At 41.0% G+C, this 24,380-nt stretch overlaps 1 protein-coding gene across 3 annotated transcripts in view; it reads left to right on the forward strand.

Moving 5' to 3' along the window:
* Positions 1-3,791: 3,791 nt before the first annotated feature.
* KIF5A (kinesin family member 5A) overlaps positions 3,792-24,380 on the forward strand; it is a 77,696-nt gene continuing 57,107 nt past the window's right edge. For all 3 annotated transcript variants that reach the window (XM_081939624.1, XM_081939626.1, XM_081939625.1), the window contains exon 1: positions 3,792-4,173. In XM_081939624.1, coding sequence (XP_081795750.1) covers positions 4,045-4,173 — 129 coding nt within the window. In that variant the 5' untranslated portion in view covers positions 3,792-4,044. The remainder of the gene's footprint in view (positions 4,174-24,380) is intronic.

A 24,380-nucleotide genomic window follows, 5' to 3' on the forward strand; every position in this document is an offset into this window, starting at 1 on the left:
TAAAAGGTTTTACTGTATGCATATCTTCCTGGCTGGGCCATTGCTTAGTCTTAGAAGCTTAGAGAAAGGGGGTGGTAGGAATAACTCCAGTTATGTAGTCGATTTCAACTGTATTCCTGCAGCACCTAATAGAGGACTGGAATTGAAACATATGGCATGACAATTATTGCCTGGTTAAGCCCCATGAGAAATTCTGTGTACCCCAAACCAGTGCTTTAGTCTGAACAAATGTTATCAGCCTATGATCTCTTGATCCCCTTTCATTAATTTACTGTGAATTCTGCTCATTCACATCCAGCACTTTCAAGGGAGGATTTACAGTCATGGACCTTATCTCCCTTGGAGAGCTGCAAGGCTGAGATCTGCAAAACTCAGAGTCTCGGAGAGTCACAAATCAATGAAGCGAACTAATTGTCCCCTGCAACCTCCACTCCCCTTTTGCTCTTCTTTTATTTCCTCTGGGAGGGGCCATTCATCATCCACCTGTGGCCCTACTCACAGGTCGACCCCTATTCTTTAGCTGTTCTCTTCGTCTGGCAACTCTGCACATGCGCACACTGGGAACAGGCTGTTCGTCTCCCTCACTGATGTCTGACTCTGAAAGCAGCTGATATCTGGCATATGGCTCTGGCCCCCTCTCTGCCTCCGACACAGAGCCCTCATCAGAGCCTTCCCCAGACTCCAGGACTGGCCCACGTTCCTCCCCAGCCTCCTCACTGTCCAAATCTGCTTCCAGCTCCGCTGGCCAGTGACAGGCCACAACACCTATTTAAAATTATATACGTTTTTAATATTATACATTAAGGCCCAGTACTATATACATGAGTACCTAATATATGAGACAAAGTTTTTATAGATTTCCTTATGTAATTTAATAGGAGAAAAAAAGTACAGCTCAGACATAATGTCATTTGAAGGTTAGACATGGGCAGAAAGACCTACAAAGGAGTTTCATCAGCAAGAAGGGAACTTTTACCTGGATGGTCCAGTTAGAAAATTATGCAAGGGTGAATTGCCAGCACGGGTGTCCTTATCAGGGAAATAACCACAACAGATGCAGCCTAGAAGCCACTGGATCAATAAAACTGATTCATTCTTCGATTCTAGGACCGGGTTCCATAATTCCTGTTCCAACCTCAGGTTTAGTCCATGATTCTTCTTTGAGAAAAGGTCTATTTCCGGTGACTTAATGCACATAGGTAATGTCTTGGAAACAAATGGAAATGGTTTGTCATTGCTTACCACAATGTTTTCCAGCTTCCTATATTTCCCATCCAAGTACAGACCAGGTCTCACCCTGCTTAGCTTTCTTTCAGCCAAAGTCACAAGGTGTAGCCATCAATGGTAATGTTCAAAAGGAGAGGACATTTGAAAATGGCAGCAAACCGTATCAACCATTAACACCAGTCACTGGTATTTGTAATGCATTTTTGAATGTTCAGTTGGCTGAGTTTCATGTTTATATAATAAAGTATATACTAATGAAGGTACTTGGTTGATACCTAGGATGCTGGCAGCAAACTGTATCAAATATTAGCACCAGTCACTGGTGTTTGTAATGCATTTTTGAATGTTCAGTTGGCTGAGTTTCATGCTTAATGAATAAAGTAAATTATAATAATAATAATAATAATAATAATAATAATAATAATAATAATAATAATAATAATAATAATAATGGCAACAAGAAACTTTCTCCACATAAGCTAGCAGGATTTTGAAAATGGCAGATGATCTGTTAATTTAGCCCATGTTAGATCCCATTCTTCTTGAGAGCATTGTGCCTATGCTGAAATGTATGTTAATCCTATTTGGCTTATTATTGTGAATGCCCCAACACTGGAAGTCTTTAAGAAGATGTTGGATAACCATCTGTCTGAAACGGTATAGGGTTTCCTGCCTAGGCAGGGGGTTGGACTAGAAGACCTCCAAGGTCCCTTCCAACTCTACTATTGTATTGTATTATTAATTATAGAACAATCCTGCATTTTGTTTCTAGTGCCAGGACTTTTAAGGAGCATTTGGGCACCAAGCAGTATACGCTGGGTTCTCAAAAATGGTGGATTTAGAATATCTACCCTCCATCCACAGGCTCTTTGTTGTTCCTTTATTTAATTATTCATTTTTTAAAGGAAATCAGCAGGCAGCAAAGCAAAGACTGACTTACGAGAATGCTCGAGGGCTCTTCATGTAAATTACACCAAACAAATTCTTAGAAAATAAGAAATGGGGGGAGAGGAAGCAGCAAAAAGCAGTGTTTGAAAATATTTGAAAAGTCCACAAATAAGAGGCAGACTAGACAGCATTCCAGGAAGCCACAGGTAATGGTGAGCAGCAATATTGTTCATTTAGCTTCTAGTGGCCACTGACTTGCTGTGGCACTGTGAAAGTTATTTTGTGAGAATACCAAGGATATGGTTTCATTCCAAATACATCTACCAGCCCCAAACATTTGGGAACTTAGACTTGAACTAAACTCAAGGCTGTGAAAACATGAGCACTTCTTGACAGCACACTAAAAAGCCTTTTGAAAAACCAGTCAAAAAATCATTTTAAATAACTAGGAACAGAATATTCACCCCTAAATTAATAAGTCATAGTCTTTAAAAGAAAAAAAGAAAGGAAAACATATGTCTGGTTCGATCACTCGTTTGGAGAAGAATTATCAATTTTTATCTCAGTTGATGAATGAAGAGCCAGCACAAGCACTGGACTGAGCAAATAGTTGCCTTGTAGAATTATTCTATTATGTAATTCCATTATGGTCTATGATTAGACACTAGAAAAGAAGCTATTTGCAGTCACTGTTCAGGACAAACTCACCATTCATTTTCGGGTCAAGTAATTCCAGTTCTGTCTCTATGCTCTGTATGGTCATAAGATGAGAATCAAAACAAAATTGAGAAATGGTTTGTCCTTTTCTTCATAAGTTCCATTTCTCACAGTACCATCAGATAATGTCACTCATTGCTTAATCATATAAACATATACAAGAATTATATTGTTTATTGTGAGGACTTCATTGATTAATCAATCTTATTATTGGTTGAATACATTAAGGATACTACGACGTTAAGCTTCACTCCTACATAAATGAGTTGGAAGCACTTTTCAGCAAGTCAATCCACAGGCATTGCCAGTTACAATTATATTTAAATGTCTGTCCTTACTACTGAAATAACATTTCCTTCAATTTATAAAAGACCTGCTCAATTCTTATTCCCATTTGTTTGGAGCTCTCTTAAAACCAATACGAAATAACCAAATTAATTGAGGAAAAAGAACACATTGCTATTTCCAGTCTTCTAGAATTAGGTGAATTTTTCAGTGATGGCTGAAAAATTATTTGAATTAGTCCCACACCATTCAAGTCCCATTCAATTGTGATTTTTTCTTTCTTTCTGTGGATATTTCTGAAATAAAGGAGAAGCTTTTAAAATTTTACCAGCTGCATACAAAGGGGAAAAGTAACTTTTATAAACTTTGCATGACAAACTCTCACTTTCAGCATTTTCTCTTCTATACATCTATTGTCTGTAGACTCCCTGTGCTGTTTTGCATCTGGAAAGGATAAAGGGAACAAAGTAACTGCTACCAACTGGAACATCAAGTGAATTGACTAGCTGGAAGGTGCAGTTCTTTTTTTTTTAAAAAAAAAAATCATGTCCACCTTAAGGCACTGGGGCTGTTCCACCTTAAAAGTATTAACCCTGAGCTACAGCCCAACCCTTTGCCTGATGCTGATGCTGCCGATTCCTGCAGCAGGAGGAGGGGGATACAGGCACTGCAAGTAGCATCCCAGGGTACCATAGGCACGGAAGACTTACCAGCCCAGCTGAGAGAGCCAACTGCTCTGCTGCTGTGGGGTGACAATCTAGGAAAGATTTCCCCTTTGCGATCCTTCCTTCGAGAGTGGAGAGTGCCCGTGTGCAACCTGCTTTTGCCTGTCTCCCATTTTGCTTGGGAATTGCATCTCCTGCTGCTCTTCGCTCCTTCTAGCTACAAAAGCTGCACACCAGGACAAAGCCCCATTGCCCAGCCAGCATGACTACCGAACTCAATGAATGCAGCATCAAGGTGCTCTGTAGGTTCCGGCCCTTGAATCAGTCGGAGATCATACGGGGAGATAAATTCATCCCGGTTTTCCAGGGCGATGACACGGTCATCATTGGGGTAAGCAAATACTGGAGGTGAGAGAAATACATACATCTGTCTGGAAATGCTTCAGAAACGAAAGGCTCTCTCACTTCTTGATCCTCTTAGCAAGGCCTGTTCTGGATGGCAGATTGCCCTTGGGTACAAGCGCCAGTTGCTCTTAAAACCAGCCGAATTTACATTTACACTTAAATTCAGCTCTTTTGTGTGCTAAAGAGCCATCCAGGTGGAATATTTTCTATCTTTCTGCTAGCTTAAAAGGTATCAGCATTAAACAAAGGTGCATCTTCATCTGTCCAAGGGAAAATTGATAATGGTAGGAAGATGCTGTGAGGTTTTTATTTGTGTTTGCATCCTTGAAGCCACTGGGTGTGGCTACTAGCTATTCGTTTGACTCCTGGGGGAAAAAATAAAGGAACCTCTTAGAATTAGATGGGAAACAAAACCAAAATTCATAGCAAATGCAATGGTGGTTTCTCTCCGTCAAATTTCTTTGCAAGTCCTGTATTTTCTTCTCTTTCCGAACCTTAAAATTAATATGTCAGTTCAACTTTAAATTATGCTGCTCTTTCTCCTCCACATCCTTATCTACAGAGTATTTGCTCAAAGATGAAAAGTTGATGTCTAATTTGATTTGCCAACATTAGCAATTTGTGATTTTTCTGGCAATTGCCACTGCATCCTATCCACCTCCATAATACTCCATGTTCAGTTTCATTCATAAGTATAAGAATACAAATTATGCAGGTGCTTGCTAAATAGTCTGCAGATTGTTTACACATGTCTTGACAACGCCCCTGAAGCTTGTCCTTGGAGTCTCTGTGTTTGTTTCTTTTTATTATAATTCTGGGTTTTTGTCCTTTATTGTTTGGCTATTTCGGGAGCTAAATATACCCTCTATGGGGAGGAGTCATGATTGATTTTGCTTGGAGTAGAAACAGATATGCTGTTACCATGCTGAACAATTATGTTTAAACCCCCATTCTCATAACCACAATGCCGCAAGCCATTATTTTATACGTAGCTGATTAGAATTGTGGGAGTAAAAAGTGTGTATGTTCAAGAAGTAGCTAGTTGTCACTTTGCAGCCAGCCAGCCAGCAGATAAATAATCTACGTCAACAGTCTTCATAAACTATAACTTAGGGTTCATCCACTGGCCACAACTAATAGATATTAAATTAAAATTAATCTGGTTCCACCCAAGGTGACCCAGCTTCTCGTGGTTTATGGGAGTATTCAAACTCCCAAATAGTCTACTTACTGCACATGAATTTATGCTTCCAGGATCTCTCCTATTCCCTTGCAGCAGAGAAAGTTATCAATCAGCATGGCCTGACTGCTTTCCTATTGCATTGGCAAATTAAGGTCTGTGATCGCCAATTTATGTTCCACTTGGATGTCAAGTTGTTTTCTCTTGCCTTGGCTTGGAAAAGGCTGGCATGTAAAAAAGCCTTTTTGATTTGGTCCTGCTGCACTGCAAAGTCATTCCAGTTGGTGGGTTCAGCAGAGATTTTCAGTGGAGCTCCTGAACACGATGGGCCTGTGTTCACAATTCGTGTCGTTTCTTTCTTTATAAAGCCTGTACTACAGTTGTCTGTTCATTTTGAACTACAGTCAAACTATTCGAAATTGCTTAAGCTCTAGCCCAGTTATTACCAGATCAGTTAAGACTGGCTTATTAAAAGATGGATTCATTTAGGCAGTTGAAGTTGGGCAGGGTTTTTCCCCACCCCCTTTCCTAAAAGACAACTCCATTCTTCTTCCTTTGGAAGAAAACCACATGAATTCCACTGCAGAGAGAGCAGGCAGCAGGATGCCTGGGCTCAGTTGCTTGGTCATCACTCAGAGCAATGACTAGAAGCCTTCCTTCCTAGGTACCACTCCCTTCCTTTGTGTTCAGCTCTAGGCCATTCCTGGATCCAATTCTAGGTTACATCCTCATTTTGATGCTGCCATCATCTTGATCTTCTGCCCTTTACTGCTCTTTCCAGTTGTGATTGCACATGGCATCCAAAGGGTTGGGGGGGGGGTCTCCTTTGCCTGGGCAACAGGTAAAGCCACTGATTTTGCAATCAGTATCTATCCACTCCAGGACACTTGGAATGAGCAATAGTGATGATGTATTTATTATTTGATTTGCTGGTTTTTTCCCCATTGATGCCGAACTAATTTCCAGCTGGAAAGAGCTTATGTTCATAATTGATTTTGTTACACATCAAGGAAAACAAGTCTGTTTAGCTGTAGCTTTCTTCTCCTGAAATACTCTGGGAAAATTATTCTCCTATCTTTTATAATCCTCTAGTCCTGGTAAAAATGGTTAAAACTCTGCTGCTTTTGAACATGTTCTAAGGAGCCTTCATGACTATATACCTTTTTTTTGTTGCTATTATTATATCTCGCTATAAAATAGAAATAAACTGTGTGCAATGCATGAACCGTCTTTCTGAAACACAAATATTTTCCACAAATCGTATTGCAAAATACAAGCAACTGATCACCACAAAATGGTGAAAGTATTATTCTCTATTATTCAATAGATGTAAAACAAACCACATGTCATGCTTTGCTGTGTACCAATACAACCTAGAATAATAATAATCTAAAGATAGCTAACCACACCAACCCCTCCCCTTGACAACATCACTTTACCATATGAACCATTTCATCAGTTCGGTCCCACAGAAAAAGGGAAGAATTAAGGATAACTTTGCTGTTGTGGCCTGCCAGCAGCCAGCGGAGCTGGCAGCAGAGTCAGACAGTGAGAAGGTTGGGGAGGAGCATGGGCCAATCCTGGAGGCTGGAGAAGGCTTGGACGAGGGCTGTGCATCGGAGGCAGAAACAGGGCTGAGGCCATCTGGCAGTGATCAGGTGCCTATGGAGCTAGACAGCAGTGAGGCAGAGGAACAGCTAGAGTCTGTTCCCAGTGTGCACATGCACAGAGCTGCCCGAAGAAAAGAACAACTCAGAAATCAGGGTAGATTTAGGAGTAAAGTCACAGGTGGAAGGTGATTGGCCCCTCCCATAGGAAATAAAAGAGGAGTGAAAGGGGAGTGGGCTTTTGCAGGAAACAATTCATTCGTTCGGTCATTAGATTCATTTCAGGAGTGTGAAGATCTGTCCATGAATCTCAGAGACTCTGTGCCCAGTCTTTCCTTGTACAGCACCTCATTTGGAAAATATTTACCTGGCAGCTTTCCAAGACAGATAAGATCTGTACTCATAAATATTCCTTTGAAAGACTGTTTGCCAGGCCTTGCTGAATGTGAATGAGAGGAATTAATGCTTGTTTAATAAAAGGGGTTTTGTCAGGACCAGGGCTCTGCCTCGTGCTTTTTGGGGAAGCCTAGGTCAGAACACTTGCATCATTGAAAAATGTCTTGATACCGTTGTAAAAGACTAGGCTACAACATGTACATAAGTTTCTCTGTCCTGGTTAATATCCAGTTGAGGCAGATTCTAAACCTATCATCTTCTTCACCATCATAAATAATGGAAGAGCTGGTTGGGGTGATATTGAAAAAACAACTGGAGACTATTTCCTGAGGGAAGGCTGATCTGGAGAATCCAGGTCTGCTCTTGGACTTGGCAGGAACCTCAAGCACTATGATTCATCTATGTTTGGAATATTTTAGTCTTTGGAACTATTCAAGTTTGTGGAACTTTCTGGTACAAATATTCCATGGGGTGGGGGGTGGGTTGTAAAAGGGAATTTAAAAGGATGTGTGGTACAACTTAGAAAATGGACATTCTTACTAGCAGAATCAGCAAAAGGAAGAACTGCCCCAGTACTTCTTCCTTATTTACTTTTTACCAAGTCCCATCATTCATTCTTCTCTTCTCTCTCCTGACATGGGTCATAATTCACTTTCGCCTTATCTTAAAAAGTGGAGAAGGAACTTCATGGGAGATGGTAAGAAGGCCCTCTCCCCCCCTTTTGAATTTTAACTACTTTTATCTTCTGATATAATATTTAGTTTTTATGTTTTTAGATTTTACTTATGCACTGCCCAGAATCCCTCTGTGGGGAGATAGGCAATTTTCTAAGTTTGATATATAAATAAATAGACAGAAGCAGCCTAGGCATTTGTAGAACAACTCTCTTTTTAAAAAAAAATAATAATGTTTAATATGCTTATTTTGTTTAGTCACGATATTTCTATATTGTACCACATGGAAATAGAAAATTCTGTTGTAGTTTTTAGAAACCCCTAAAATGGTAAAATATTCAAAGCAGAATAAAAAAAACAGCATCAGAATACGGCGTAAAACTAGCAACAGGGATAAAAAATAGCATAAACAGGACTAAGGAACAAACTAACTTTTAGACTGAAGTTATTTGAAAGATAAAAATACTGATAGAACAAAAACAAAAGTCAGAAAGTATAGACAATGTGCAAATCCCTCTGGATAAATCATTCTGTGAATAGGATGATACCACTGTAAAACCACTTTTATAAAAACAACCTTCCTCGCTCATGTAAATTTCAGAATGCAAGAAAAACAAATATACTTCATTTCCAATTAATTTCCGATCATTTCCAGTTAATATCATATTTTTTTATAAATGTACCTTCTTTGTGGCAATGAAGATACAGAACAGCCTTTAGATTCACTTTTCCGCCAACTTGGGCATCCTCAGGATACACAACTTCAATTCCCAGAATTCCCCAGCCAAAATGGCTATTGCTGCGACTTCTTACGTTTGGACTTTACTGTTCTAGGAAACAGCAAGGTTGGAGAAGTGAATAGAAAGGTACCATTTAAATCCAATAAAATGAACTTCACTTTGTATAAAAAAAAACCCCAGGTAATGGGATTTTTTCCCCTCGTTTTATATATAATGCTTAGTTATAAAACAAAGGCCATCCTCCCCATTAGAGAAAATCTGAATTTGTAAATATTTGGGTAGAATGTAGATTGGAAACCTGTTGTGATAATAAATGATCTTATTGATTTCATTACATTCTGCATCTCTATAGATGAGAGTTATCCTACATGTTAAAAATGCTGCTTTATCCGTTCTCTCAACACCCTCATAGGAAAACAGCAGCAACACTATACTGCACAATATGGAGTGTGACAAGCAGTTCTCACAGAAAATCAAGTTTTTCCATCTCTGCACCTCAACCAGAAGCAGCATGCCTGCTGGCCTGTTACTCTCAATCTTTGCATACCGCTTGGGTGTATAGTTTCTTGCCAGCTGCCTGGTATTCTGTATCTCCCGACTTCTACTCTACTCAAAAAGGGTTAGAGGGACTATTTTCAATCTTTTGTGGTTGAGATTATCCTCCAGAGTAAGCAGGTGGCTTTGCTCTCTGCTGGTAAGGACTTGCATTTCCAATGAGCTATTTTCTGCAAGAGTTTATTGTTCTGTGATGATGCTAAGCAGGTAATCTATTTTCTAAATCATCATCATAACCTTCAGAATGATTTACTAACCTGCTAAGTGGTTTCTGGCATGGAAACACATGCTTAGCAAATATAAAAATCTACCTTGTAAAAACCAACTGAGTTGTAACATAAATGGACGGTTCACTGTGAAAATGAAAGGGGAGACAACTTTCCTAAATTTCCCTATTCTAATTTGTGTATTGAAATTCATATTTAATAATAATTACTGGATTTTAAATGGAACCCATATACTATTCCTTCACCATAGTATAAACTGCTACAAGAGATTGTGCCCCTAAAAAACCCTGTTGTACAGGTGTTCACCAATATTGGGCCCTCCAATTTTTAACCAAATATTGTATTAATACGTGGTCATTCTATTAACTTTGTCCCTTCTGAAACAGCCTGCCAGGTTTCCATGTTGTCCAAGGAGAAAGCCAGGCTACTCACTGCATTTTGTGTGGGATTTTATGTTGCTAATAGCTAACAACTACAATAACTTTCATTGTTATTAATAGCTCATTGTCAAAGTAATCTTCTAAAATAGATGAACATTCCCATCTTAACAAAAGGGAACTTGTTATTGTAGTTGTTAGCTATTATATGAAATACTTTTACTAAGGGACAGGCTACCTATTATCTTAGGTTCAGGGGTGGGTTTTGGCCTGCGTTACTACCGGTTCGCTTGTGTGCGTGCTTCGTGTGCATGTGCTGAATGCACGCTGTGTGTGCATGCACAGTTTAATAGAAATTGTTCTGCCCATGCGCAGAACTAAAAAAAGAGATGGCGACGATGGCAACCAGGGAACCAGTTCATAGGCGTGTCCAGCCTGGGTCACTGCCAGTTCTGCGACCCAGGCCAGGATGCCACTACCGGTTCGGCCAAACCGGACCGAACCGATAAGAACCCACCTCTGCTTAGGTTGCATATTTTGCTCATTGTCAAAGTAATCTTCTAAAATAGATGAACATTCCCATCTTAACAAAAGGGAACTAAGATTAATTTTCCTAGTGAGAACATCCTGCATAATGTAGCATCCTTATTTCTGAGTGAAGCTAACCGTGAAGCTGTATGTGCACTTCTGATGCTATTTTTTTTTACTATAAAAAGGTGTATATAAATATACTTAGAGCTACTAGTTTTGAAACTTACAAGACAGACCTGTTCTCTAATTGGCCATAGTCTGTATTGTGGAAGAGAGATAGCTTTGTTATTGAATTAGAATGGAAATGTAACAGAGGAAATAACCTCCTGCATAGTTTAATATGGTAGTCCAAGTTTGAAGAAGATAAGCTGTTATGTAGTTCATCTGTGGAAGCAGAAATGATTCCTCAGTCCCAGGAAGCACAGTCTACACAATGGGAGCACTGAAAATCCATTGTTGTAGTATCTCTGTGTGTTATTCTGTGACTCCATTCACAGTTTCCAATCTGTTTTTGGCAGCACCTATCTTCAAAATTGGTGGAAGCTTCATAGAACAGGGCTTGCTATTGGGTTCTGTCAGTAGTTCTGTAGTTGTTTCTAGCTTCTGGCTGGATGTCACAGTGACATAGGATTTCTTTCACAGCATTTTTGTAGCGTGTGGGTTGTCGATCCCAACTGGCAAGCATACATTCTGATGACATGTCCCATTCCTGCCCCCCCCCGCCCCAATCTGATCTGGGTTCTAATCAGGAACTCAGTGCTGATGAACTCTACACTATGTAATATCTCCAAGTGAGAAATACAGTCTTGCTAATAAATGCCAAGGATGGAGTGCAGAGACCATGTGGAATTTCTTCAGTTTTTGGACTATGGTACAGAATCAAGGACTTGCATTCATCTAGGAAAGAAAGGATAACCACAGCTTTATAGACTTTCACTGTGTGGAGACATGGCTGTTGTGTTAATTGAGCATGCTAGTACGCAGCTGCCCTGATGCCTGGCTGGCCTGGCTGATCCAAGAGTCCATTTCTTTGTCCAAAGACCTATTGCTCAAGATGATGCTTCCCAAGCATTTGGAGCTATTTATATTTACCAGTCAGCTGTTGTCAACAATGATTTTTTTTTGTTCTACAAGCTAAGCATTCAAGAAACAAAGGTCATCATGTACCAGTGGTGGGTTCCTACTGGTTTGGACCAGTTCGGCTGAACCGGTAGTGGTTTGGCAGCCTGGGTCACTGGAACCGGCAGTGACCCAGGCTTGCCACACACCCAAAATGGTTCTCCAGGTGGCGCCATCTTTTGGGGGGTTCTGCGCGCATGTGCAGAATAATTTAAATTGCACTGAGCATGCGTGCACATCAAGCACGCATGCAAAGCACACACACAAGCAAACCGGCAGTAGTGCCTGCCAGAACCCACGCCTGTCATGTACGCTCCCTCCTGCATAGCAAGTGACACCATGAAAGTGAAGAACATACTGAATAGGACGGAGGCTAGCATTCTGTTTTACCCCATTGGAAATGGCAAATGTAGTTGATGTATTATTGTTGTAAAAAATATGTTTTGTCATTCTGTTGTGGAGTAGCTGAATCAACTTCACAATTTATCTGAGCTTCCATACCATAATATCTCAGGATGATCCAGAGAGCCTCCTTATTTACAATTTCAGATGCCTTTGTAAGGTCAGTGAAGACCAAGTAAAGAGGCTTGTTCTGCTCAATGCACTTCTCCCGGACTTGCCTCGCAACAAATACCATGTCTGCTGTGCTCCTTTCTGGCTGAAGGCCACCATGCCTCTGGGAGGTTCCTTTTCAAGACAGTGATAAGTCTGTTCAGGAGAATTGAGTCAAACATCTTGCCTGTAATGGACAGCAGTGAGATATCTCCATGGTTTCCATAGTCTGATTTGCTTCCCTTATTTATATAGAAAACCACAATAAAGGTATCACAGAAGTCATTGGATTAGGTATGGGCTTTGTAGTCTGCCAATGTTGAATGACTTTCTGGCAGTCTTTGGTTGTTTATGACATAAAGGGGGCAATTTGGTCTAATGTTCAATGTACTGGCCTTGGAATCAAGAAATTATGAGTTCTAGTCCCGCTTTAGGCATTAAAAAATGGCTGGGTGACTTGGCAATCACTGTCTCTCTCAACCAAACTCACTTCACAGGGTTGTTGTAGTGGGGAAAATAGGAGAAGGAAGGAGTATTAGATATGTTTGCCAGGTGTTATGTATAAACAATAATAAAGGTGGGAATATAAATAAAATAATAAAATAAAAGTTCAAACTGAGGACTGACTGGCCCAGCCTATAATCTGTCCAGCACTTAGCACCTTACATGGCATGAGTGATTGTGATGTTCTTAAAATGATGCTGACAACCTATGACATAGTCAAATAGGTGCCAGTGTAGGGTTTTCATTTTGTATTGAACATTGCAAGTGTGAATATTGTGTTGTTGACTTACAGGTCATTGCTGCTTAGCTTTTCCATTTCATGTTTCCAGAGGACTCCATCATCCAGAAGGACACACCTATCACTTGCCAGAGTTATCTCAACAGTCTGGTCCAGGTCCTCATAGAAATTTTCCTTGCCTTCATCTGGACTTGTGAGAATTGGTGTTGACAATGGTGATATAGCGTGACTTGATAAGAAAAAATCGGAACTTCATAATGTGTTCATTTATTCCACTGGGTAGAGTAGAGATGTGTTTCAGCACAGCAGTTTTGATTGCAAAAGCTACTCCCTGAGTCCTGTTGTCAGTCTGTGGTTTCCAATTCCAAAAGAATGTATTGTCCATTTTTGCTTCTTCCCGTAATGTACTGTACTTTCATCTGCCAGCCTGGTCTCACTGAGTGCAGCAATGTCAGTGTTATAGAGTGTTATATAAAAAAGAAGTTGAGGCTCTAGAAAAAAAATACAGCGAAGAGCAACAAAGATGATTAGGGGACAGGAGGCTAAAACATATGAAGAACGGTTGCAGGACTTAGGTACGTCTAGTTTCATGGAAAGAAGGACTAGGGGTGACATGATAGCAGTGTTCCAATATCTGAGGGGCTGCCACAAAGAAGTGGGGTGGTTGAAACTATTCTCTAAAGCACCTGAAGCAGGTAAAGAAGCAACGTATGAAAACTAATCAAGGAGAGAAGCAACCTAGAACTAAGCAGAAATTTCCTGGACGGTTAGAACAATTAATCGGTGGAAAGGCTTGCCTTTGGAAGTTGTGGATGTTGGAGGTTTTTAAGAAGAGATTGGACAACCATTTGTCTGAAATGGTCTAGGGTCTCTGCTTCAGTAGAGGGTTGGATTAGAAGGCCTCCAAGGTCCCTTCCAACTCTGTTTTTCTTTATTAAAGACAAAATTTGGCTGCTATGAGTGATGTTCATCTTTTGGGATATGATAATTTGTCTGTATCCAGCAAGGAATGGATATTCCAAGTTTCAAAAATGAGTTTTCTTTTATTCATCTTTCTTGATTCTTGACCACTAAATAGATGATTTGGTAGCCACGGTTAACTAGCCAGATGTTGTGAGGCAGGCAATGTGTAGTGACCTTTTTTTCAACCCTCTCCCTCATGTGTGGGTGGGCAGTGCTATCCTAGAAGTCCTGCCAGGCATCTTTGTGGCCCTGGTCCTGAGATGAATGACCACTGGTGCAAGGGCCAATCATACGCAGGTTTGTGACTACAACTGCCAGTGGTCATCTCCACCTGTTGCTTTGCTACTCCCCCATTGCTGAAAGGCCCCAATGAATTAGGTTTGGGTTAAGATGATTTTCAGATGAGTTGTAGAGGAAGATGAATTGCACAACAGAATCCTGTGGCTGATGGAGTCTTTAGTTTCACAGCTGTTGTACAGGGGAAGTCCCACTCTCTTGGTAGAAGGGACTTTAATCCAGCACGACATGGAGAACATACAACTGGAGACCTCTTTTGTTGCAGTAGAAGATCAGATTGCCTAAGTGTGTCATTGTGCTGTTAGTGCTCCACAATGCCTGGTGGGCCTGTCAATTTGCCAGGGTCATTCTTCCCATGCTGTAATAGACCAATCTTGTATCTCACAGAGTCAAAGGCCCATTGGCTCCCTCATTTGGCTTGACCCATGTGCCCCCTGTACCTCTTAAAGCTACTTAGAACCACAGATGACAGTGCCAGGTGAGGTCCAAAGGTAAATCAACAACTGTAAAAAGGCTACCCCCTCCACTACAGGTGCGACCCCTTCCTTGAGCACCCCAAATGCCCCTTAAATAAAGCAGAAGTGTAATACAATATACCCGTATTTTTCGGAGTATAAGACGCACCTTTTTTCCTCAAAAAAGAGGCTGAAAATCTGGGTGCGTCTTATACACTGAATACAGCATATTTTGCCTCCCGAAGCCCCGCCCAAATGGCTGTGCATAGCCTCTAGGAAGCTTTTAGAGAGCTCCTGGGGGCCAGGGAGGGCAGAAATGAGCAAAAACACACCGTTTCTTGCCCCCCCAACCCCCAGCAGCACTCTATAAGCCTCCATAAGGCTACATTGATCAAGTGCTGTGCCAGCAAAAACAAAGTCTTAGGTGCTGCAGATTGTCAGTGATTTCCTTCTCCAGCACATGGATAAATACACCTGGAAACATCTACCTACCTACTCTCTCTCTCCCTACCTACCTACTGTATTTCTCTCTCTCTCTCTCGCTCTTTCTCTCTCGTCCTCTACCTACCTACCTACTCTCTCCCCCTCCCACCTATCTACTGTATTTCTCTCTCCCCCCCTCTCTCTACCTATGTACCTACCTACTCTCTTTCTCTCTCCCTACCTATCTATTGCATTTCTCTCTCTCTATTTCTCTCTCTGTGTCCCTCTACCTACCAACCTACCTACTCTCTCTTCCCCCCCACCTATCTACTGTATTTCTCCCTCTATTTCTTTCTATTTCTCTCTCTCTATCCCTCTACCTACCAACCTTACTCCCTCCCCCCCCACCTACTGTATTTCTCCCTCTATTTCTTTCTATTTCTCTCTCTCTATCCCTCTACCTACCTACCTACACTCTCTCTCCCCCCCACCTACTGTATTTCTCCCTCTATTTCTTTCTATTTCTCTCTCTCTATCCCTCTACCTACCTACCTACACTCTCTCTACCCCCCCCACCTACCTACTGTTTTTCTCTCTCTTTCTCTCCTTCTCTATCCCTCTATCTACCTACCTACTTTTTTAAAAAAATTCCCTCATAAAAACCTTGGTGCGTCTTGTACTTTGGTGCGTCTTATACTCCGAAAAATACGGTAAACAAAATCCAGAATATTTAGGAAGGATTTGGGCCTAGATTAAGGGAATAGGATTCTGGAAAAGGCTTTCATTCCTGACTTTGACACAGGGGTTGTGGAATGTCGAGTCAGGAAGGATCATAATATGAAGATTGTTACAGGCATTAATTCTTTTTGACATTCTTAAACAGGCAGGCCTCTAACAAGTTGTAAATTAAGACTCTGAATAGATAACAGAACTGCTATGTTCTATAGTTTTCCCTCTGGTCCGTTGACTAGGGGGCACTGTCCTCACTCCTGATTGGTTACCTGTTTGACAGCCGATATATATAAAGAGCTGTCAAACAGGGCTCAGCTGTTGCCGGTTAGCTGAGGCACGCATATTGTGAAGTGGCGCATTTGGCAACCTGTTAGCATTAAAACTGTTAGCATTTTGAAGTCCTGGCTCGCCTCCATATGTCCGTAGCTAGAAAATTAGAACAAGGATGGCATGCTGAGGTGGAGCCCAGGCAGAGCTGATAATAGTTACTATCACAAAGCTGAGTCACGAGAGCTGAATTCCCTCAAAGAAATCACTCGACGAGAGGTTGAGTGAAGTCACAAAACCTACAAGGACTGCGGTCTGATTATCAACTGAGCCAACAAGTTACCTCAGCATGGCTTCAATGAACACGTTAGCAGTTTTTAACGGGGCCACAGAGACCTGGGACTCATATATTTCCCAATTTGAATGTTTTTTAGAAGCCAACGATTACACCGGGCTATCTGAAAACTGAAAAAAGTCATGTTTTCTAAATTTGTGTGGCACAGAGATGTTTAATATTGCGAGGACGCTAGTGGCTCCCCAATTCGTACACACTGCTTCATGGGATGTTTTAATGGCGAAACTAAGGAATCATTACGCTCCAACATCATCTCACACAGCTCGCCGGCATGCCTTTCATAGAAGAAGCCAGCGTGAAGGAGAAACAATTAATGAGTATGTGGCTGCTTTAAGGGCCGCTGCTTTACATTATAATTTCAGAGATTTAGATGATGTCCTTCTGGACCAAATTGTGAGACCTCCGTATACAACGCCACCTCCTGGCCAAACCTGAATTAGATCTACAGACCGCGCTAGACAAGGCCAGAGTAATGGAACTGTCAACGCACTTGACAGAAGAAATTCAAAGGTCTTCCAAGTCTCAATTCGCGGGAAAAGTGCTTGAGGTGCATTATGAAGATGTCAGCCCTGAAGAGTCAGTTACTGAGGACGAAGAGGTACAATAATACAATACAATAATACAATACAATAATATAATACAATAATACAATAATAATGCAATAATACAATAATAGGTCCACCGGTTGAAGGCAGAGCAGGCCAGAGGTCAGCAGGGTAAGCCCCAAATTGCCACCAATAATTGCCCTGGGTGGAGAGGTAAACATGATAGAGCAGAGTGCCGTTTTAAAAAAACAATCTGCCTCCATTGTGGGAAACACGGCCATTTAGCCAAGGTCTGCAGGGCAGCTGCTCCTTGCACTAGTGCTTTAGAGGACACCTCGTCCAGCCCTAGCCAATATTACAGAAAGCCCTCCAAATTCACTAAGGGGTCTACTCTCAGGAAAAGAGAATCCTGTCTCTCTGTCAATGAGGGCAGGGAGGAGACTGAAGTTGACCAGATCACCTATAGTCCAAGGGGAATTTTTTTTAATAACAGTCAAATTGGAGCGGCAGTCCTGCCCTATGGAGGTGGACACAGGATCCGCTGTCTCCATAGTTTCTTGGACGACTGCTAAAAGACTCATGTCTAATTTGGTCCAGACAAGGTTGAGACCATGCCTGTTAAACCTAAGGGATTTCCAGGGGAATCCCATTCCGGTTTTAGGCAAATATTTTTGTAGGGTGCAGTTTAAACAGTTTTGCAGGAAGTTACCTTTAATTATAGTTGAAGGACCACGACCAAGCCTATTAGGGTTGGAGTGGTTTGAAGCCCTGAGTTTGAGGGTGACTGGAATTGGCCAGATCCAATGTAATCCATATCTAGATATGTTGACTAAAGAGTTCCCAGAGGTTTTTGGGGAAGGGTTAGGTAGGTACACTGGCACCCCAATTTCCTTTAATCTAGATCCCCAGGTTCCTCCGCGGCGTCTTAAGCTGCGCAGAGTGCCTTTCGTGGAAATAGATAAGTTGATGCGGAAATAGATAAGTTACTGGCTGAAGGTGTACTAGAACCTATTGATCACGCCCATTGGGAAATGCCTATTGTGACCCCGATTAAGAGTGATGGATCTGTGTGCATATGCGCTGATTTTAAGTGCACTTTGAACAGGGCGTTGCAACAGACACATACCATGTCCCCGTGGTGCAGCATTTGCTGCATTTTCTGGGGCAGGGGACCATTTTCGCTAAATTGGACCTAGCACAGGCGTATCAGCAGTTGCCTGTAGATGAGGCAACTGCTGAGGCCCAGACTATTGTCACGCATAGGGGCGCGTTCAAGTGCCACCAACTCCAGTTTGGAGTCAGTGTGACTCCTGGACTTTTTCAAAATCTCATGGAGAGGTTATTGCAGGGCATATCAGCCGTCGTCCCTTATTTTGACAACGTCCTGGTATCGGCACGGTCCCTAGTTGACCTACTGTCCTGCCTCCATACCGTACTTCACTGGTTCAGAGACGTCGGCTTGAAGTTAAAGATAACCAAATGCCAGATCGCAGTGCCTCAGGTCGAATTTCTGAGATTTTTAGTCGACACGAAGGGAATCCATCCTACCCCTGACAAAGTGCAAGCTATACAACAAGCTCCGACGCCGTCCACTAAAGCTGAGCTACAAGCTTTTCTAGGGCTCTTAATTTTTTATAACATTTTCCTGCCGCATAAGGCATTGCTGGTAGAATCCCTACACTGTTTACTAGATCAATCAGTAAAATGGGCATGGGGAAAGCAGGAAGCCGCAGCTTTTCAAGCTGTAAAAAATCTCACTTCTAACAGTGTCCTCCTGCAATACAATGAGTCTCTACCTTTAGTGTTGGCATGTGATGCTTCCCCTTATGGGGTTGGCGTAGTCCTGAGCCACAGACTGCCATCAGGACTAGAAGCTCCAGTTGCATTTTTCTCTCGCACTCTCTCCTCACCAGAAAGGAATTATAGCCAACTCGATTGCAAAGCGTTGGCTATAGTGGCAGGAGTGAAATGTTTTTATGCCTATCTTTACGGCCGCCACTTCCATTTAGTGACTGACCACAAACCATTATTAGTCATCATTGCTGTGGACAGACAAACTCCGCAAATTCTGTCTTCACATTTCACCAGATGGACTGTTTTCCTGGCAGTATATAACTATACATTACATTACAAGCCAGGAAAACATATTTGCCACGCCGATGCTTTGAGCAGATGCCCGTTGCCCATCGCAGTTGAGGACCCAGCATCAGCCTCCACAGTTTTGCTAATTGATGACATGCAAATGCCAATCACCATGGCTGATGTAGCTAAACACACTGCCCGGGACAAACTGCTATCTAAGGTATTGGGGTGGACAATGAGAGGATGGCTGATGGGTCCGCTCAGCACCGAATTACGCCCATTTGCACTCTGTCAAAATGAACTTTCATCTCAACAAGTGTGCCTCCTATGGGGCAGCAGGGTGGTCATTCCGGCCTCCCTTCGAGACTCTGTGCTAACCACTTTACATGAGGGTCATCCAGGCATAGTCAGGATGAAATCCCTGGGCCGAAGCTATGCCTGATGGCCTGGCATGGACCAGGACATCGCACAGTGGGTTTCTGGTTGCCCCCCTTGCCAAGAATCCTGGCCAGCGTTTTCCAGGGCCCTGATCCAAAACTAGGAACAGCCAAGGTCTCCTTGGTCCCGGGTATATATGAACCTAGCTGGCCCCTTTAAATGCCAGACTTTCCTTGTAATTGTTGACGCATTTTCAAAGTGGGTCGAAGTAAGTTTAATGAATGCCTACGGCCACAGCCCCGGCCGTTATCCGAGTATTAAGGCAGTTGTTTGCTACCCATGGGTTGCCTGACTTGATTGTGTCTGATAATGGGCCCCAATTTACAGCCTCCCTAATGGCCACTTTCCTTGCCCACTTGGGGATCCGCCACGCTTTTGTAGACCCTTTCAACGCCGCAGCAAATGGCCTGGTGGAACGAGCAGTCCGCACAACCAAGGAGGCTTTAGCAAGGTTTGGCCCCATAAACTGGCAGGAGGACATTGACAAATACTTTCCCCCTCCCAATTTTTTTTATTTTTTGAGTAAAAAACAAACAAAATCATCCTCCATTACAAATTGTAGAAAGTGTGTCAATTGGTTACAAAGAGTTTTTGTGCAAATCTTCCACAGTCATCACCTCTGATTCATATCAAAGTATCTATTTTACATCACATATACTTATATATATTGTTATCATCATACCTCATCCTTCATATGACTAGAGTTGTTTTAACGTCCCTTTATAACAAGCATTCCAAAATTTAAAACAAAACCACATAGTGGCATTCCCTTATCTATTTTCAATATCATCTAATCACATTATACCTTTATAACACATTCAAAATAAAAAATTAATTATATTTAATAGCAAAAAAAATAAACCTCTTTTCTTAATCATTGTTTACAATGTATATCCAATTTCCCTTTTATCCTATCAATACAAATTATTACATTGTTATCATTATCAGTCATTTATTTAATGATAGTTTGACTGTTTAACTTACTTTTTCCCCTTTTTTCACCATTTAAAATATTTACCAAGTTTCCTCTTATCAAACCAATACATATATATACATTGTTATCCTTTATCTAACTTTATCCATTAACACAACATTTTTAACCTAATGCTCTAATTTTGACAAAATTTTTAAACCTCTTTTCTTAATCATTGTATACAATTTATACCCAATTTTCCCATTTATCATATCAATACAAATTATTACATTATTATCATTATCAGTCATTTATTTAGCGATAGTTTGACTATGTTTAATTTACTTTTTCCCTTTTTCATCTTTTAAAAATTTATACCAAATTTCTTCTTGTCAAACCAATATATATGTGTACATTGTTATTCTTATCAATTATTTACCTAACTTTATCATTATCACTACATTTTTAACATAAAGCTCTAATATTAATTAAATTTAACTAGTGTTTTATTATTAATTTTCATATCTCAACCTGTGTCTTTCCAGTAATAGTGCAGTCCTATTTCTTTTGCCATTTGTGGAATTGGTCTTCCGGTTATTTCCTTAATCAAATTTGTTTGGACTTCTCTTCGCAACTTGTTGTTTATTACATATCTTGTAAAATCTCAAAACCCTCCATCAGCTTCCTTAATCAGTTTATCTTTGGTTATCAGTAATGTTTTGATAAAAATTTCTCTCCTTAAATCCATCCATTCTTCTCTTTTTTCTTCTTCTATATCTTGAAATCTGTAGTAAAACACCTTTCCATCTATCTTCCCTTTCCTTATTCCACTCTTTCCATCTCCAATCATACTCAGTTCACTGTCAATATCCATGGTTATCTTGGCTCTTTGTTCATTTTCATTTTCCTCCTGGGTTTTTAGGACTCCAGCCTCCACTTTTTCCATTTGCTGAATATCTTCTATTTACTGAGTATCTTCCATTTTTCCATCAGGTTTTTCCACATAAAAAATTATATTTTCAATATTTTCCCATCTGTTCTCAATTCTCTCTGTTGTTTCTAATAATCTTTGAATTCCAGACATAACCTGTTGCAATGTTATGGTTTCTTTTTGAATTTGTGTCATCCTTCCAATTAATAAACACAGCCACTCTGGTTTAAAAACAAATCTTTGTTTTCACTTCTTTCTAGCTAGCAACAAACATCCAAAGGGCACCTGCGTAAACAATCCATGCCCTTCTTTATAAACAAGCTGAAGCCTTTGAAGTGCAAGGTCAAAATGATCAAAGGGAAAATAGAAAAAGCAATGTTTCCAGGTCTCAACCTCCAAGTGGAAGTGTAACTTCTCTTCCCTCTCAGGTTACCACCCTCTTTATATACTTTTTAAATCTTCTTTATGTTTCAGGCTTAGAAGAAATAAAGTTCTTAAATGAAACCAAATCAAAAGAAAAAATCCATCCCAACCAATATTGTAGAAGTAAAGGAAAAAATTTAATCCATAGATAAAAAAAAGAAATAGAAGAAAATGCAAGACTTTCACTTTAAAAAGTAATAAATATTCGCAAAAGTTCCATCGATAGAAAATTTTTTTAAAAAAAGATCACACACTGTCCAATTATGCTATTTCTGCCACTTATTTCCTTTTCTTTACTACATTTTACTTCAATCTTTTTTGGGCAGTCTTTTATAAAAATAAAATTTCCTCATCAGATGGACACTCTTTCTCTTTCCGCTTTCCTCCCATTGCAGAGCTGTCCCGACTTCAGCAGCTTGAGGCTGTGCTTTTTGTTGCCGGCTAGAAGAGATTCTCTTGGATCAATCAGGGACTTTGCAATGTCCCTGAGATCAGCAAGATGTACTCTTCCCTTTCACCGTCTCTTCAGGATGGTTTAGGTCCAGATGGACCGTCCAGCAGCAAAAATATTGACTGCAACCTCGGAGCTCCGAGATCGCACGTCATGCCATTGCTACGTCTGCTCCTTTCCTCCGACATTGACAAATACGTATTGTGGCAGCATGCCATCCCATACACCACGACCAACAAAAGCCCGGCTGAGTTGTTAATGGGTAGACGAATAAGAACCACTTTGGACCGCCTCCACCAGAGTATACCCCTGAAAGGCTCTTGGACTCTCATAGCAAGCTTAGGGGGTTCACCTTGGAAGCACCAATCTACGCCAGAAATTATACTGGCCATCCCCTATGGTTGCCAGGCATAGTTAAACAAATCACAGGGCCATGCTCTTACATAGTAAAGATAGAGGATGGAAGAGTTTGGAAATGCCATATTAATCAATTAAGGGCTAGGCAAGTTATCCCAAACATGGCGGCGCAGCAACCGCGCCAGCTAAGCTTGCATACAACCCCAGCCAAGACTAGCGAACAGAATTTACAATCTTGCTCTTCTTCCCCTGAGAGGTTCAACACTACCATAGGGAATCCAACCATGGCCTTACCTGTTCTTCCCAGTGACATTCCAGCATTGCCGAATTCTGAATTGTCGAAGGTGTCGTCGGAAAACAAGATGGCACAGTCTCCAGTTAATCCAGAAGCTCCGATGAGCCAACTACCTACTACGGGTGCCAAAAGCACACTGAGAAGGTCAGGGCGGGTCCGGCGGCACCCTGGCTACTTGGAAAATTATGCATGCACATTCTAGGTGTGAAGGAGTGCTACATTCCATAGTTTTCCCTCTGGTCTGTTGACTAGGGGGCGCTGTCCTCGCTCCTGATTGGTTACCTGTTTGACAGCCGGTATATATAAAGAGCTGTCAAACAGGGCTCAGCTGTTGCCGGTTAGCTGAGGTGCGCGTATTTTGAAGTGCCACGTTTGACAACCTGTTAGCATTAAAATTGTTAGTATCTTGAAGTCCTGGCTCGCCTCCATATGTCCGTCTGCGTGCTCCCTAGCTAGAACAAGAACTATTGGTGCCGATGAAGAAAAAGAGCACACACAAGGAAACATGCAACGAACAGAGTGTTGTTTCTGTCTTACTCTGACAGAAGAGCCATTCAATTTAATAATCTGGTGATTTACTTTCCAAGATTCTATATTCTAAGTTCCCCTCCCTCCCAGTAATTAAACTAGACTGATGACAGTCTCTGTGAATGCTACTCCCATGCCTTCTGTTGCTATTTAGGCATTTAGCACATATCCCATAATATTTTGATTTTATAGACATACATTTCTTGCAGGAATGTACATGTTGATTAAAGAGATTTTATGCAATTTAAAATTTAGTTTACAATTTAGGTTATTGGCTGTTTATCTGAACCACCAAGTAAACACTAGATTAGAAAGGAATGGAAAGGAATGAAGGAGAAGTCTTGCTGAAGTCACTTCAGATGTCTATGGTTGACAGTTCAGTTCCTTCTTATTTCTAAATTGTTCTGATAAACTTGTTCGACAATTGCCTTGTTTTAGAAATGTGTGATTTCATGATGTAAATGACATGCCATCCTAAATTAGCTTTGCTGTCCTTTGATAGTATTATTTGTTTCAATTTATATACTAGCTATTTGTAGTAAAACCTCAGAAAATATTTGAATACAAGTAGTCCTCAATTTACAGCAGTTCATTTGGTGACCGTTCAAAGTTACAACAGCACTGAAAAAAGTGACTTATGGCCATTTCCCACACTTATGACCTTTGTAGCATCCCTGTGATCATGTGATCAAAATTCAGGTGCTTGGCAACAGGTTCATACTTATGACCGTTGCCATGTCCCAAGGTCATGTGATCACCTTTTGCAACCTCTTGACAAGCAAAATCAATGGGGAAGCCAGATTCACTTAACCACTGTGTTACTAACTTACCGACTGCAGTGATTCACTTAACAACTGTGGCAAGAAAGGTCGTAAAATGGGGCAAAACTCACTGACCGAATGTCAAGACATTTTGGGCTCCATTGGTTTGGTTTGGTTTGGTTTATTTGGATTATTGTGATCGTATGTCGAGGATTGTGGTTTATTTGGATTATTGTGATCGATTATTGTGATTATTTGGATTATTGTGATCGTATGT

This window comes from Natrix helvetica, assembly GCF_964273705.1.
Source record: "Natrix helvetica genome assembly, chromosome: 1".
Lineage (NCBI taxonomy): Eukaryota > Metazoa > Chordata > Lepidosauria > Squamata > Natricidae > Natrix > Natrix helvetica.